Source organism: Orcinus orca, chromosome 11 (genome assembly GCF_937001465.1).
Source record: "Orcinus orca chromosome 11, mOrcOrc1.1, whole genome shotgun sequence".
NCBI lineage: Eukaryota > Metazoa > Chordata > Mammalia > Artiodactyla > Delphinidae > Orcinus > Orcinus orca.
The window spans coordinates 38,740,231-38,753,422 of record NC_064569.1 but is presented as its reverse complement, the minus strand read 5'-3'; the positions used below and the strand labels follow the sequence as shown (position 1 = coordinate 38,753,422).

Sequence of the window (13,192 nt, the reverse complement as noted above, 5' to 3'; positions counted from 1 at the left end):
CTAGAATAAAGGCCGCCTGAACCCAAGGTAACAAGCTTAAATACAAGTCTTGAAAGCTTGAAACTGATCCAACTAACTTAACTATATCACAGAACAAAGCCCAACAATATTTAAAGGAACACAGCAAATTCTGGTAACAACAAAACCCAACAACATGAAATTCACAATGTCTAGCATCCAATTAAAATTTCTCAGGCATGCAAATAGAAGAAAAATATAACAAAGGGAAAAAACAGTCACTATAGAAATACAAAATATAGAAAAGACAAAAATGATAGGATTAGCCAAGAAAGATATTAAAACAGATATCATGAACATATTCACATGTTCAGGAAAGTAGAGGAAAGTGGACATTATGAGGAGAAAAATGGAAAATATAAAAGACCCAAATTGAACTTCTAGAGATGAAAAATACAGTATCTGAAATGAAAAATACATGAGATGAGATTAACATATTAGACACTGTGGAAGGAACAGTTAGTGAACTTGAAAATAGAGCAATAGGAACCATTTCAAATGAAATAGAAAAAAGGCTGAGAAAAGATGACTAGAGCTTAGTGAGCTCTGGGGCAGTGTTAAGCCTAAGGATGTAATTGAAGTCCCAGAAGGGAAGGTGGGGTATAAGTGGTATCAGAAAAAATGTTTAAAGGAATAACGGTGGAAGATTTTCCAAATCTGGAAATATACTGACAGATCCAAGAAATTCAGCATACCTCAAGTAGAAGAAACACCATAGTGAAATGTATAATAATCAAATTGCTAAAGACCACTGATAAAGAGAAAACTAATGAAAGCAACCAGAGGAAAAGAGACATATCATGTACAGAGGAACAAAGATCTGTCAGAAACCATGTAGGCCAGAGGACAATATAGCTACATCTTTAAAGTTCTGAAGGAGGAAAAAAAAAAAGCTTGGCAACCTAAATTCTATACCAGCAAATATATCTTTCAAAAAATAAGGCTATACTTTTTTAGGCAGACAAATGCTGAAAGAATTCATCACCAGCAGACTTCTACCATAAGAAATGTTAAAAGATATTTGTCAGGCAGAAGAAAAATATGAGGTAAAAGTTTCAATCTACACAAGGAGTGAAGAGCAGTGGAAATGCTCTCAGTTTTTAATATCTCTGAAAGACAATTGACAAGTCAAAAGTAGAACAACATACTGTGGGGTTTATAACATGTTGAAGTAAAGTATATGACAATCATAACACAAAGGAGGGGAAAAAATGGAAGTACATACTTGTTTAAGGTTCCTATACAATACATGAAGTGGTATAATGTTATACGAAGGTAGACTACAATAAGTTAAAGACATATAAATCCTAGAGCAACCAGTTAAAAACAAAAACAAAAAGAGATATCGTTATAAGCCAGTAATGGAGATAAAATGGAATTAAAAGATACAATCCAAAGGAAGGCAGGGAAAGAGGAAGGATACAAAGAACAGATGGGACAAATAGTAAAAGAAGAACATGATGGTGGATTTAAAACCAGCCATCTCAGTAATCACATTAAATGTAAATGACCTAACCCAGCACACCCAGTAGAAATATAATGTGAGCCATCTATGTAATTTTAAGTTTTCTAGTAGTCACATTAAAAAAAAAGTAAAAAGAAACAGGTAAAGCTAATTTTATAATACATTTTATTTAACCCAATATATCCAAAATATGTTATTTTGGCATGTAAGAAATCTGAAAATATTGTTAATGAGTATTTTACCTTCTATTTAAAATGTGTGTATTTTACACTTACAACACAACTTGCATTAGTCATATTTCAAGTGCTCAAGAGTCACATTTGGCTAGTAGCTACCGTATTGGACAGTATAAACATCCTGTTAAAAGGCAGAGATTGTCAGATTAGGTTAAAAAATCTGTCTACAGGAAACCTGTTTTAAATATGAAGACACATATAGGTTAAAAGTAAAAGGATGGAAAAAATATACCGTGCCAACACTAAACAAAGGAAAGATGAAGTAACTATATTAATATCACACCAAGATTTCAGAGCAAGTCCATATTACCAGTGATAGACTTTTCATAATGGTAAACGGGTAAGTTCATCAAGAGGATTAACAACCTAGATACGTACACACCTAACAGAACTTCAAAATAGATGAAGTAAAAACTGAGAAAATTGGAAGGGGAAATAGACAAATTTATAATTACTGTTGAAGATTTCAATACCTCTCTCTCAATAATTAACTGTTTCCAAGGAGAAGTTAAATCTAAGTGATGCTTGGTAAGAGAGGAAACATCTTGCCAAACATTAAGCCCAACTAGACAAACCTAGCACAGGGAGTAGGTTTTCCTTAGGAAATAAAAACTGCGTAAGAAGGGAAAAAAATCAGACAAAATGAGATAAATTAGTTAAGTGAATATGATGGGGTCTACGATATAGTATGCACTCTAACATGTGGAATAAAATGACCAGAATGGAAGTTATAGTGTTTCTAACATGACTCATGGGAAGATTCCACGTCATTATAGTTTACCTCTTTAAAGTGTTTCTTAGTAGAACTAGTCCTATTGATAAACCAGGGATTTATGTGAGGTCACAGGGAGAATAATTACAGTTGTCATGACTCCATAAAAATAGATGTTGCCTGCCTGTCTTTCTCTAAAACCTTGGCAGTAATTCTAATAATTTATTACTTGAATTTGCATGTGAGAAAAATCCTGGACACAGTGAGGGATGCAGTAACATAGAGCTTACCTGAAGTCTGCCTTCTTGGTTTCTATAATATTATTAGATTAGATCTTTTTAGGAGTGAGTGACCTTCTGACTCATAATATTCAGGAGTTGTTGCTTGGTTAGTCTTTCGGGTTTTCTGGTTGACAAGGATAAGTCTAATTTAAAAATCAAAATGAGGGAGACTTCCCCAGTGGCGCAGTGGCTAAGAATCTGCCTGCCAATGCAAGGGACATGGGTTCGAGCCCTGGTCCAGGAAGATCCCACATGCCCCAGAGCAACTAACCCGTGTGCCACAACTACTGAGCCTGAGCTCTAGGGTCTGCGTGCCACAACTACTGAGCCCGCGTGCTGCAACAACTGAAGCCCGCGCGCCTAGAGCCTGTGCTCCACAACAAGAGAAGCCACCGCAAGTAGCCCACGCACCACAAGGAAGAGTAGCCCCCACTCGCCACAACTAGAGAAAGCCTGTGCACAGCAACGAAAACCCAACACAGCCAAAAATAAATACAATTAAATCTTTAAAAAAAAAAAATTCAGAATGAGTATGTAGAGGGGAAAATCTGGAGGGGTAAAATAGGAAAACAGCTTTTTTCCCCCCTGAAAGTTATCTGGGTCTCTGCTTAGGAACACTGTCATGCTCAGGACTTTTAGAACATTTATTTCCTAAGTCAATTATAAGGGTTCAAAGTGTGAAATTGGAAAGGGTTAAAGTCAGGATTGTATTGTGAAATGTTTTACTTCTATATGCATGAAAAAACAATAGTTTGGCTGGTTTACTGCATGAGAAGGAGGATACAAATAACAGTCATTTATGTCATTGTGGTAGCATACAGGAAAAGGATTGAGTCCTTAGTTTGAAAACATGGTAGGCTTTTCTTTTAAAGAGAAGCTTTTTTCAGCTTCAACCTGGCAGCTCTTCAAATAAAATCACAAAGGAATAAGACACTATAAACAACCATTCCACCCCCAGACAGGGCTGCATAGACAAGTAGGCACTCATGGCCAAAGCTGCGAAGGCAGCAGGAAGGGCAACTCTTCAGGCACCAGGAGCTGCAGCAAGCAGAGGCAAGTGTGGGCCCCCAAAAGAGAGACAAGTGCAAGACAAACAGTAGGCACAGGGCTGACTTATTACTCCTAGCCCCCTATTCCAAAGGGAATTGAAGATCTTCTGAAGCTAAGAGAGTCCTGAGTGCAGAAAGGCTCTCACCATGGAAGGGGAGGGACCCTTGTCTTCACAAAATACAAGCAAACGCTCTGACCATCACTGCTCCTCTTTCATCTGAAGCACTGTGATCCCTTCTCTCATTTCTTTTTCCTTTATCTTCAGCCCTCTGTGAGATGACGTGTAGGATTCTTTTTGTTCTCCTAACTCCTAGCTTGTTTTTTTGGTATGATTGTGTCTTGGCTGAACTATGGCAATTTTCCTCATTTGTATAGAGTAAGAGCTGAAAAACTGAGGAGAAAAACTCGGATCTAAATTCTGCCTCAGATGTCAGATTACATGTCCTCAGTTAATGGGAGGGAACATTGAAGCCACTAAACTCCCTCCTACTGAGATACAGTAGAAATGAAAAAGAACCCAGACCACTCCATAGAGCTAATTAATGAGCTGACTTTGGAGGAAGCCATTTCCCTCTCAGTGGAGAAACCTTGGTTGGAGGCAGAACTGAAGCAGTGGAAGAGGGATTCTTAGTGTGGTGTCCTGATCACTAGGTCTCTGTTCCTGTTCAGCTGGCTTGGTCTTTAGCTTTATAAGTCCACGCTCTCAAAATAACAAAATGAAATAAGAAGCCAAACAGCTCAGTCTGTGTAGGTCCAGCTAAACTTAATTGGTTTCTGGCACTCTTTCCTCCTGAAAAATAGGATAGTCATGTGTAGCGTGACACTCATTTATGTCATCCTTTTCACTTCAGGGTAACGATCCCAAAGGTGGTATACCCCTCTGATGGGCACCTGGGGGAGATATATCTCCGTGGCTTTCATGTGCTTGGCTATCCTTATCTCTCTCTGATTTCTTCTGCTTCCGTCCTAAGTCCTTGTTGCCTGTTGTAATATATAACTTGTCTGCCCCCTTGGAGGGTTTGGCTTACAGTGACTGACAGGTTGTCTGCCTGTTCACTTCACCCCCTGGATTGAAGGGTTTATTTAGCCTCATAGCATGGCTAATATTGTGGGATAGAATGCCAGAGGAATCAGTCCCTTCCTGCTGATTTTCTCTCACTAGAGGACGTAGATTATAGCTGTGAAATCTGTGCTTGCTGAGCAGATCCTCCTGCATTCCTGGCTGCCTTCACAAGCCGAGAAGCATCCTTTAGCACCATGATCTTCGGGGGCAGGGTTAGATTAAAAACGTGGATTGGAGAAATCTGTGATCCTAATTGTGTAATTCATTGTCATTATTGTAAATAACTGAGCTCCAGTTACCTGTTGGGCATCACTCAGCAGAGAATTAACCACAACCTGAGTCCTCTGGGCCTGTTGTTCTGTCTTCAGAGATGCAGGAAGAACAGTGTCTTTCTTCAGTCCTGGCTCTCCCTCCCACCACCCTCAGAGCTCTGCTTCATGGTGAATGTGGTTTCCCTGCAACTGCTTAGGCATCCTCATCTATAGGCCCTTTCTCTGGTCTAGACCATGCTCCGGTGTGTTCCTGGCAGTGTTCCCTGCTGCCTCCCCAGCATGTAGTTGCCTACTATTGGGCAGTAGCTCACTGCTCTGGCATTCTAGTGTGTAAATATTTGTCAAAGGACGGTGGTGTTTTCCCTTTCCCCAAAAAGCATTCTGAAAAATGTGCCTGTTTTCTTAGTCATATTTCCAAGCTTTGGATCAGTTAGCCCATTCATTCCTTGCAGTTGACAGACACTGGCCTGACCTCAGCTGGCCACATAAAGTAAGTGTGCAGTAACTTCCGGCACAGTAACTTTCAAGCTTTGGTACCAAGGAGTCCTGGACTTAAAGGAACCATGGACGACATAGTCATTGTTAGAGAACACATAGTTTCATTAACATATCTCCTGTATCAAGCATTTTAATTTCTTTCACTTGTACTTGATATTGAAGGCATAAATGAAATCAACAAAAATGAGGCAGCTAACCATGTAGATTCTGGGGGAGAACTTTACTCTTCATGTTTGTCATTCTACTTTCAGGTCTCATGTAATGTAGGTTATACTGTATCCATGTCTGCCTCTATAAAGGTGACATTGCTGAGCTACTACCAGTTTAGAGATGTTTTTCCAGTATAGTTGATGGTTTATTCTGTCACTCAATTCTACTTGAGGCCAAAACAGTTTGCTTCTGCTAGGTGGCTTGTTAGGCTGAAAATGCAATCCTTAGTCATGGAGCAGAATTTTCTATCTTTGTGCAGAATCAGGAGACCTACATAGAAGGATTGAACTACTGATCTTAGCTTTATTAACACTAGACTCTGAGCTCAGGATTTATTTAAATTACTCTCACAGTCCCGATAGATTAAAGGAACTGCTAGTGTGTACCTCATTTAACTGCTTGTACTCCTTCCTTTCGTTTTCTCTGAGTCTCACTTTGTACCACCCCTTCCTCCTCATTTTCCAGTTTTTTTAACCTGATCTTCAGTCTTCTACAAGTCCGACCAACATCTTCCCATATGTATCCAGACCCATATATATACACACACACACACATCAGCTTTTTCTGTTTTCACTGTTTCTAACCACCTCAACACCTTCCTCCCTTCTAGTCAGAATTTGATACAGGGACATGAGGCTGTTGGGTGTTGAAGTCATAATTGAATTGATTAGGAAACTAACCTATGCTGTGCAATATAGCAACTGTGTTTCCTTCTTACAACACAACTATTTTGAAAGGCTGGAGTATCTAGTTTAATACATATACTTTCTTCCCACAGATCATCAATTTCTACATGAATATGCTGATGGAGCGAAGTAAAGAGAAGGGATTGCCAAGCGTGCATGCATTTAATACCTTTTTTTTCACTAAGTTAAAAACGGCTGGTTATCAAGCAGTGAAACGTTGGACCAAGAAAGTGGATGTCTTTTCTGTTGACATTCTTTTGGTGCCCATTCACCTGGGAGTGCACTGGTGTCTTGCTGTGAGTGCCTCTTTTATTGCTGATAAAATTTAAAAGAAATCTATGTAATTATAGAATACACAGAGAGTAGTGAATATTAGTTCTACATTTTCACTAGATGACTGACAGAAAAAGTAGCATTTAGTTGTCTAAAAATTGGATAGATCAGTGAACTCCCTGTCAAGAGTGGGAGATACTTAGTCTTGGAAGAAAGCTGTGGAGTTTTCCTTCTCTGGAAATATTTAAAAAGGGAGTTATAAGTCAAAGCAGGCTAAAGGCAAGGCATGGGGAGTAAAAGTGACTTCTTACTGATGCTGCCAACTCAGATTCTATGACTGTTATTTTCTGCCTAATCATGACTTGTCTTGCATACTTGGTAATTTAATATTTTTTATGACTCTGAGAACATGGATACATGAGCTTAATATATTAATAAAAGTATAAAAAGTATTTCACAGTCTGTTTTGAGTTACCTTTGAAAAGCATAAGCCAAAAGGAAATTCTCCAAGTAAAGAAACAAAACCTAGACTCTTTTACCATCTTTCAGAAAATGTATGGACATTATCTCACTCAACTTTCGTTCTCTGAAGAGCATGTTTTGTCTTCACTGTTACCCACAGTGCAGATGGAGAACCTGAATACTAGAAAAAGGTTTCAGGGCAATTACTGGAGCCGCCAGTCAATTAGCCCCCATTGCAGTTCTGAGTAAATAATCCCCCTGTTCTTCTCTCCTCTGCAGATTAAGCATGGTATAACGCTAAGCATCCATCAGACTTGTCATGATATCATAGGAAATCTGGCAGGAGGTTCCAAACTCCAGGGAAGGAAAAAGCTGAGAAACCAGTTTTCTTCACTTCATAAACACAGATTTTTTTTTTTTTTTAATTCCCAGGTTGTAGACTTTAGAAAGAAGAATATTACCTATTACGACTCCATGGGTGGGATAAACAATGAAGCCTGCAGGATCCTCTTGTAAGTAGGGAGTTGAGGACAAAGAGTTTGATGTTGGGTATATGTTATGTTTTTCCAGCTATTGAACTCAGTTCTCTGATCCCTTCAATGTAGTGATTAATAAAGGAAATCTTTATCTTGAATAAGAATGGGTATTTTCCATCTAAGTAAGTAAAGTTTAATAATAATATAATACCAAAAATACACCCTAATGGGGATAATTACTGTCCCAGTGCTCTAAATATAGAGTGGATATATACATATAGATATAGAAACTACTTAGAAATCATCTACTCCAACCTCCTAAATTTTCAGATGAAGAAACCAAGACCCACAGAGGTGACTTACATTTGCTCAGGTCCTACTAGTTAGTGGCTCAACTGGGAACCAGAATACAAATCTCTTTATATCCCATCTGTTTCTCTTTCCAAAATGTCTATTCCTCACTGTACCATTTTGGCAGCCAGGAGGGGGCTGGGTTCCAGAATGGTAAGCAGTTCACACTTAAGAAGAGTGCTGTATATGAGGTATGCACTCAACAAATTGTTGATTTGGATTGAATTTTCACACAGGAGAATCAAGACTATAAATAAATAAATACCTCAGTATTGCTGGAGAAACATTTTTCTTCCATTAGATTGAGTTCTGTAGGCCCATATAAACCAAGGAGAAGAATCAGAACTTGTTCCTCAGGACGGACAGTAGGTAGAAAGAGCCTGGGTATCAAAGGCAGATGTCATGCTTCTCTTGGGTTGACAGGGCAGGCCTGAATTGTGGGACCTCCAAAGGAAGCTTAGCAGTCCAAAGATTCCCTGCCCAGTAGTATATACTGTTTCCTTAGACGCGCAGAAGAAAACTTCCTAAGGATTGTCAACCCCATTCTTGCAGTGGCAGCTGTCATCACTGCTCCCCAAGCTCATCTCATTCTCTCCCAATACCTTTAGGCAATACCTGAAGCAAGAAAGCATTGACAAGAAAAGGAAAGAGTTTGACACCAATGGCTGGCAACTCTTCAGCAAGAAAAGCCAGGTACATTTCTCCTTGATGAGATGGAAATCCTGAGACTAGGGTATTAGAAAGAAAAGGATTTTACTGCTTGGTCCCCAGAGACCTTCTGTGTTAGTGTCTAGCCTCACCTCAGCTTGGTCGTTTGGTTCCTTGGGGAAGATAGAGTAAGCTATCTGTGGGAAACTAGTATTGTGTTTCTTATGAAGAACTAGGTTTTATAAATGCCCAGCTATTTTGCTAAACTTTCATCTGTGGGAAATGTTTGCAGATTGTTTGGCCCTTGTGGGAGGGGCCAGCTTTTACACCCTTGGGTGTCATGGAAATCTAAGATAGTCTCCTGTGTGATTAATATGAAATACACAGGCTGGACTGAGATGCTGAATTTTTTTCTCTGAGCCTCTGTTGTTCTGAGTGGGGGACCAGGGTCATCTCTTCAGAATTCAGGGAAACCTGTAAAATTTATATCCTTTGGCTCTTATTTATAATCTAAGAAAGAAGGAAGCTTGGAAAGATGTCACATTTTTTATTGTTTTTGGCCTTTCAGGAAATTCCACAGCAGATGAATGGAAGTGACTGTGGCATGTTTGCCTGCAAATATGCTGACTGCATTACCAAAGACAGACCAATCAACTTCACACAGGTGAGCCAAGCCTTCAGGAGGGAGCTCTATGACCACCCCATCTCCAGGCTGCCAGATAGATGTTTTTCCCTCCACTTGCTCCACTTAGGGGCTCTGCTTCAGCTTGTGGCTCATAACACGGGTGGTTACTGCCTGTGCCGCCTCACAAGAAAAAGGGTCGTGATAGGCCACATCCTGGGTTACCATATATCACATATTGTGATGTATGGGCAGAGCCTTCTTCTCCGCCCATCTCTCCCACCTACCTCAAATCCTGTGAGAAGCAGAGAACTGGGACCAGAGCAAGTTTCCTATAGTTTCCCTTTATTTGGGTAGCAGTTAAGTTTTGGAACAGGCCACACCTTGATCTAGTATAATTTGTTATGCTGCCCTCTTCCGCTGCCCCTCACTTGATGCAGCTGGTCAGTCTTCTTATAGTTTGTGATTGTTTATTTCTGTCCATGTGGTCCTTCGGAGACCAAGGTGGATTGAGACTAGAGATTAGGGGTTATTCTGTGTCCTTCACTTAACTCTTTACTTCTGTTTAAATCAATGGCTTTACAAGATTTTTCCACCATAGCCCTTGGGTGGAGCTCACTCTTGCAGTTCCTATAACATCTCCTGTAAAAAGTGAGTTTTTGGTTTTCAAGCTCGGATCTCATATCCTCTTAAAAGTTTAACATAGAGGACTTGATAGACACCGTTCTCAAAATTCTTGGAGACATTTGGGTGTACCCTGGGGACTCCTGGCAATGCCCAACAAAACTTCTAAAGTTACGACAATGGAAAATAGCAATAAAGATAGTAATAGAAAAAAGCAATAGAAAGAAAAAAAATCACATGTGATAAAGAAGGAGCCATTTGAAAGATCAGAAATTCAGCTGAGATTATTTTAGTTGAAAACCTCAAGATGGAAAGGAGTGTTAGGTCTGCATACAAGAAATGAAAATAAGGGTGTCTCTGTGTCCCTACAGCAACACATGCCCTACTTCCGGAAGCGGATGGTCTGGGAAATCCTCCATCGAAAGCTCTTGTGAAGACTGTCTCAATTAGCAAACGTGGACTTGTGGGAGACCAGCTCTTTGTTGTCTACGGCCAGAGACCTTGGAAACAGCTGCTCCCAACCCTCTGTTCTTGTAAAGTCCTTGATCCTGGACCAGGCCCTGGAGAGATGCACTCACAAGCACATCTGCCTTTCCTTTTGTATCTCAGATACTATTTTTGCAAAGAAACTTTGGTGCTGTGAAAGGGGTGAGGGACATCCCTAAGCTGAAGAGAGAGACTGCTTTTCACTTCTTCAGTTCTGCCATCTTATTTTCAAAGGGCTCCAGCCTCACTCAGTCTCTAATTAGGGGCCTGAGAGAAGCTTGGAAAGACTCTTGATTTCATGTAAACTCTTGTTGTTAGGCCTTACTAAGAGGTAGGAAAGGACGTGGGCAAAAAGGTAGGGATGAAAACCACCAGCATATACACGCACACATACATAAACACAGGATTTTCAAGATATGTCACTGGGAAAGTGACTGTAAACTGGACTTTGGGGCACCTGCGTAATTCCCTCCTCCAGGACTTTTCCTATTTATATGCCCCTTTGTAAAATCCGTCTGCTTCTGTACAAGGCTGTTTTATCATCTGTAGCTTCTTCCTCTCCTGAGGCACAACACGTGAGCCCTGGATGGACCCCAAAGTCCCAGGCAGTCCTTTCCTTAAAAGCAGAGGCTTGCATGTGCTCACAACACATGATATGGGGAAGACCCACCCAGGGAGCGGTTTAGTGGAGCGACAAGGCACCACTTTTACTGCTACCTACTTCTGACCAAGAAGAAGGACCTCAGTCTTTAGCATAAAATTCCAGCATTGGATGAATGCAGGTCTAGTTTGGTCTGTGGCTAGCTAGTTTAAATATGTTTCTAACCACAGAGAATTTAATATATATATATATTTCACAGGGATATGTTTTTGTTTTTTTTTTTGAAGGCTGAATGTGTTCACCATTTTAGCCTGTAGGTTTATTACCATTTTCCAAATTTAGCTCCAGCACGCACAGATCCCAGCCCCTATGTGTAGGGTGTTTGTGGACTTCCTAACAGAATATTTTGATTCCTGGATGGATTTGGCTTAGGGGTAGAGGTTACAGAGGGAGGCGAGATTTTCAACTGGAAAACGGGTGGAATTTGTACTGATCAACCTGAGAATGAAAAACTGCTATTCCTTTTGTTCTATGTGGCATCTCCCCACCCTCTGAGCGCTCCTCAGGCTAGATAGTGAAATGATCCAATGCCAGTGTCATTTTGTACTTAAGTTCCAAAATAGGAACATTTTATACTTTTTTCTGTATTGTAATAGGTAGTTTTGTACGAAATCTTTTCTTCTCTTCCCATGTACCTCATCCTTTCCAACATTGTGCTTTCTCCCTGGGCTTATTTGAAAATTTTACTCTGTTTTATATCAAGCTTGTTTAGTACATTTTTCTATGTGTTACCACAGGTTACAATTTGAAAAGAAAACTATTTTTTTTAAATATTCCATTGTTAACTGAATGTTACTGTTTTCCACTCCAGCAACTAGATGTCCTACGTTTTTCATACTGCCTGCCTTTAGGGGGAAGACCACCTTTTGTTTGTTTGTTTTCTTTTTTTTTCTTCTTTCTTTCTTGCCTGTTTTGTTTTGTTCTGTTTTGTTTTGTTTTGGGTTTTTTTGGTGTTTTCTATAGGAAATAAATAGCTTTCTATATATGAGTTCCTGGGACTTTCACATTCTCGTTTAGAGAGCTATGGCATGCAGGCTCATTGTGGGACTCCTGAACATTGATTCTTGGTACTTAATGTATTTAAGTGACAACTTGAAAGGTGACAATATGGTATAGATTTTGGACCATGAATCAAAAAGACCTGAGTTTTTCAGGCACTCTTGCTATTGTCTGGGGGACTCAAAACAAGATACTTCTCTGTATTTATTGTTTGTCCATTTAGATAACATCTGTCTTACCTTCCTCACAGACTTTTTGTACAGACCAAAGCAACAAATATTTATTGCCATGTACAGCAGAAAATGAAACATGCAACAAAAGCACTTTGAAAAATATACAAGGAATTGTTAAGCCTGTCTGAATTTGGCCCCACTTTCTGACCAGTGCAGTTTTGTACAAGGTGAAGTTAGTGATCCTGAGATGCCCTGCATGAGTGGGCCAGGCTGAGACACAGGTTGTGGTCCAGGGTGGGAACCAAGTAGACTTAACACAGTGGGGGCCATTCTTTCCAGAGAGCTGCCCAAGAAGAGCAGGACTAGCATCTGGAAACTTTCTTCTTCATTTAAGGGCGGACCTTGATGACAGGGGGGAAAACTAGGACGTTCCTGTATTCCATGGCCAAGGGCATGTTACCAATGTCTTGTTTAACCTGCTTTAAACTAAAGCCTATTGCTTTCCTTTTCTCTGATCTTCCCCTCTCCTCTGTGTCCAGTGCTCATAATTACCTGCCTCCCCTAAAAAAAGGAACACTTGATGGGTGATAAGCTCTAGATGCCAGATATCAAGCCTTCAGCAGAAACCAGTCTGAACAATCACTCCTGGACCCTGTACAGAGAAAATCAGACCATTCCTGCCCATTTGAGGATACATGGTGCGAGGCACAGAGGCTAGTTCCATCCCATTTGTCACCTGGGACCCACCGTTGCTCCCGGCAGCCCTGTTTAGGGTTGAATGTAAGCGTTTTTCCCTCATCTGGCCTGGAGACTGTGTAAACTGACTCCTCTGTATATGAGGTGCTACATATTTCTCTGTGGTATCAACTTCTCTCTTATTTTGCCCTTGTAATTGTGCTAGCCTCTTCTACCCACTGCCCCTAGCA

The 13,192-nt window shown here is 40.2% G+C and overlaps 1 protein-coding gene across 4 annotated transcripts in view; it reads left to right on the top strand.

The window, feature by feature from the left end:
• SENP1 (SUMO specific peptidase 1) overlaps window positions 1–12,082 on the top strand; it is a 59,298-nt gene extending 47,216 nt beyond the window's left edge. For 3 of the 4 annotated variants that reach the window (XM_004274406.4, XM_004274405.4, XM_033436459.2), the window contains 5 exons: window positions 6,584–6,787; window positions 7,659–7,738; window positions 8,662–8,746; window positions 9,270–9,365; window positions 10,319–12,082. In XM_004274406.4, coding sequence (XP_004274454.1) covers window positions 6,584–6,787; window positions 7,659–7,738; window positions 8,662–8,746; window positions 9,270–9,365; window positions 10,319–10,381 — 528 coding nt within the window. In that variant the 3' untranslated portion in view covers window positions 10,382–12,082. Of the gene's footprint in view, window positions 1–6,583; window positions 6,788–7,658; window positions 7,739–8,661; window positions 8,747–9,269; window positions 9,366–10,318 lie in introns of those variants that run through there. The other variant, XR_004485586.2, reaches the window with a different exon arrangement.
• Window positions 12,083–13,192: the final 1,110 nt, after the last annotated feature.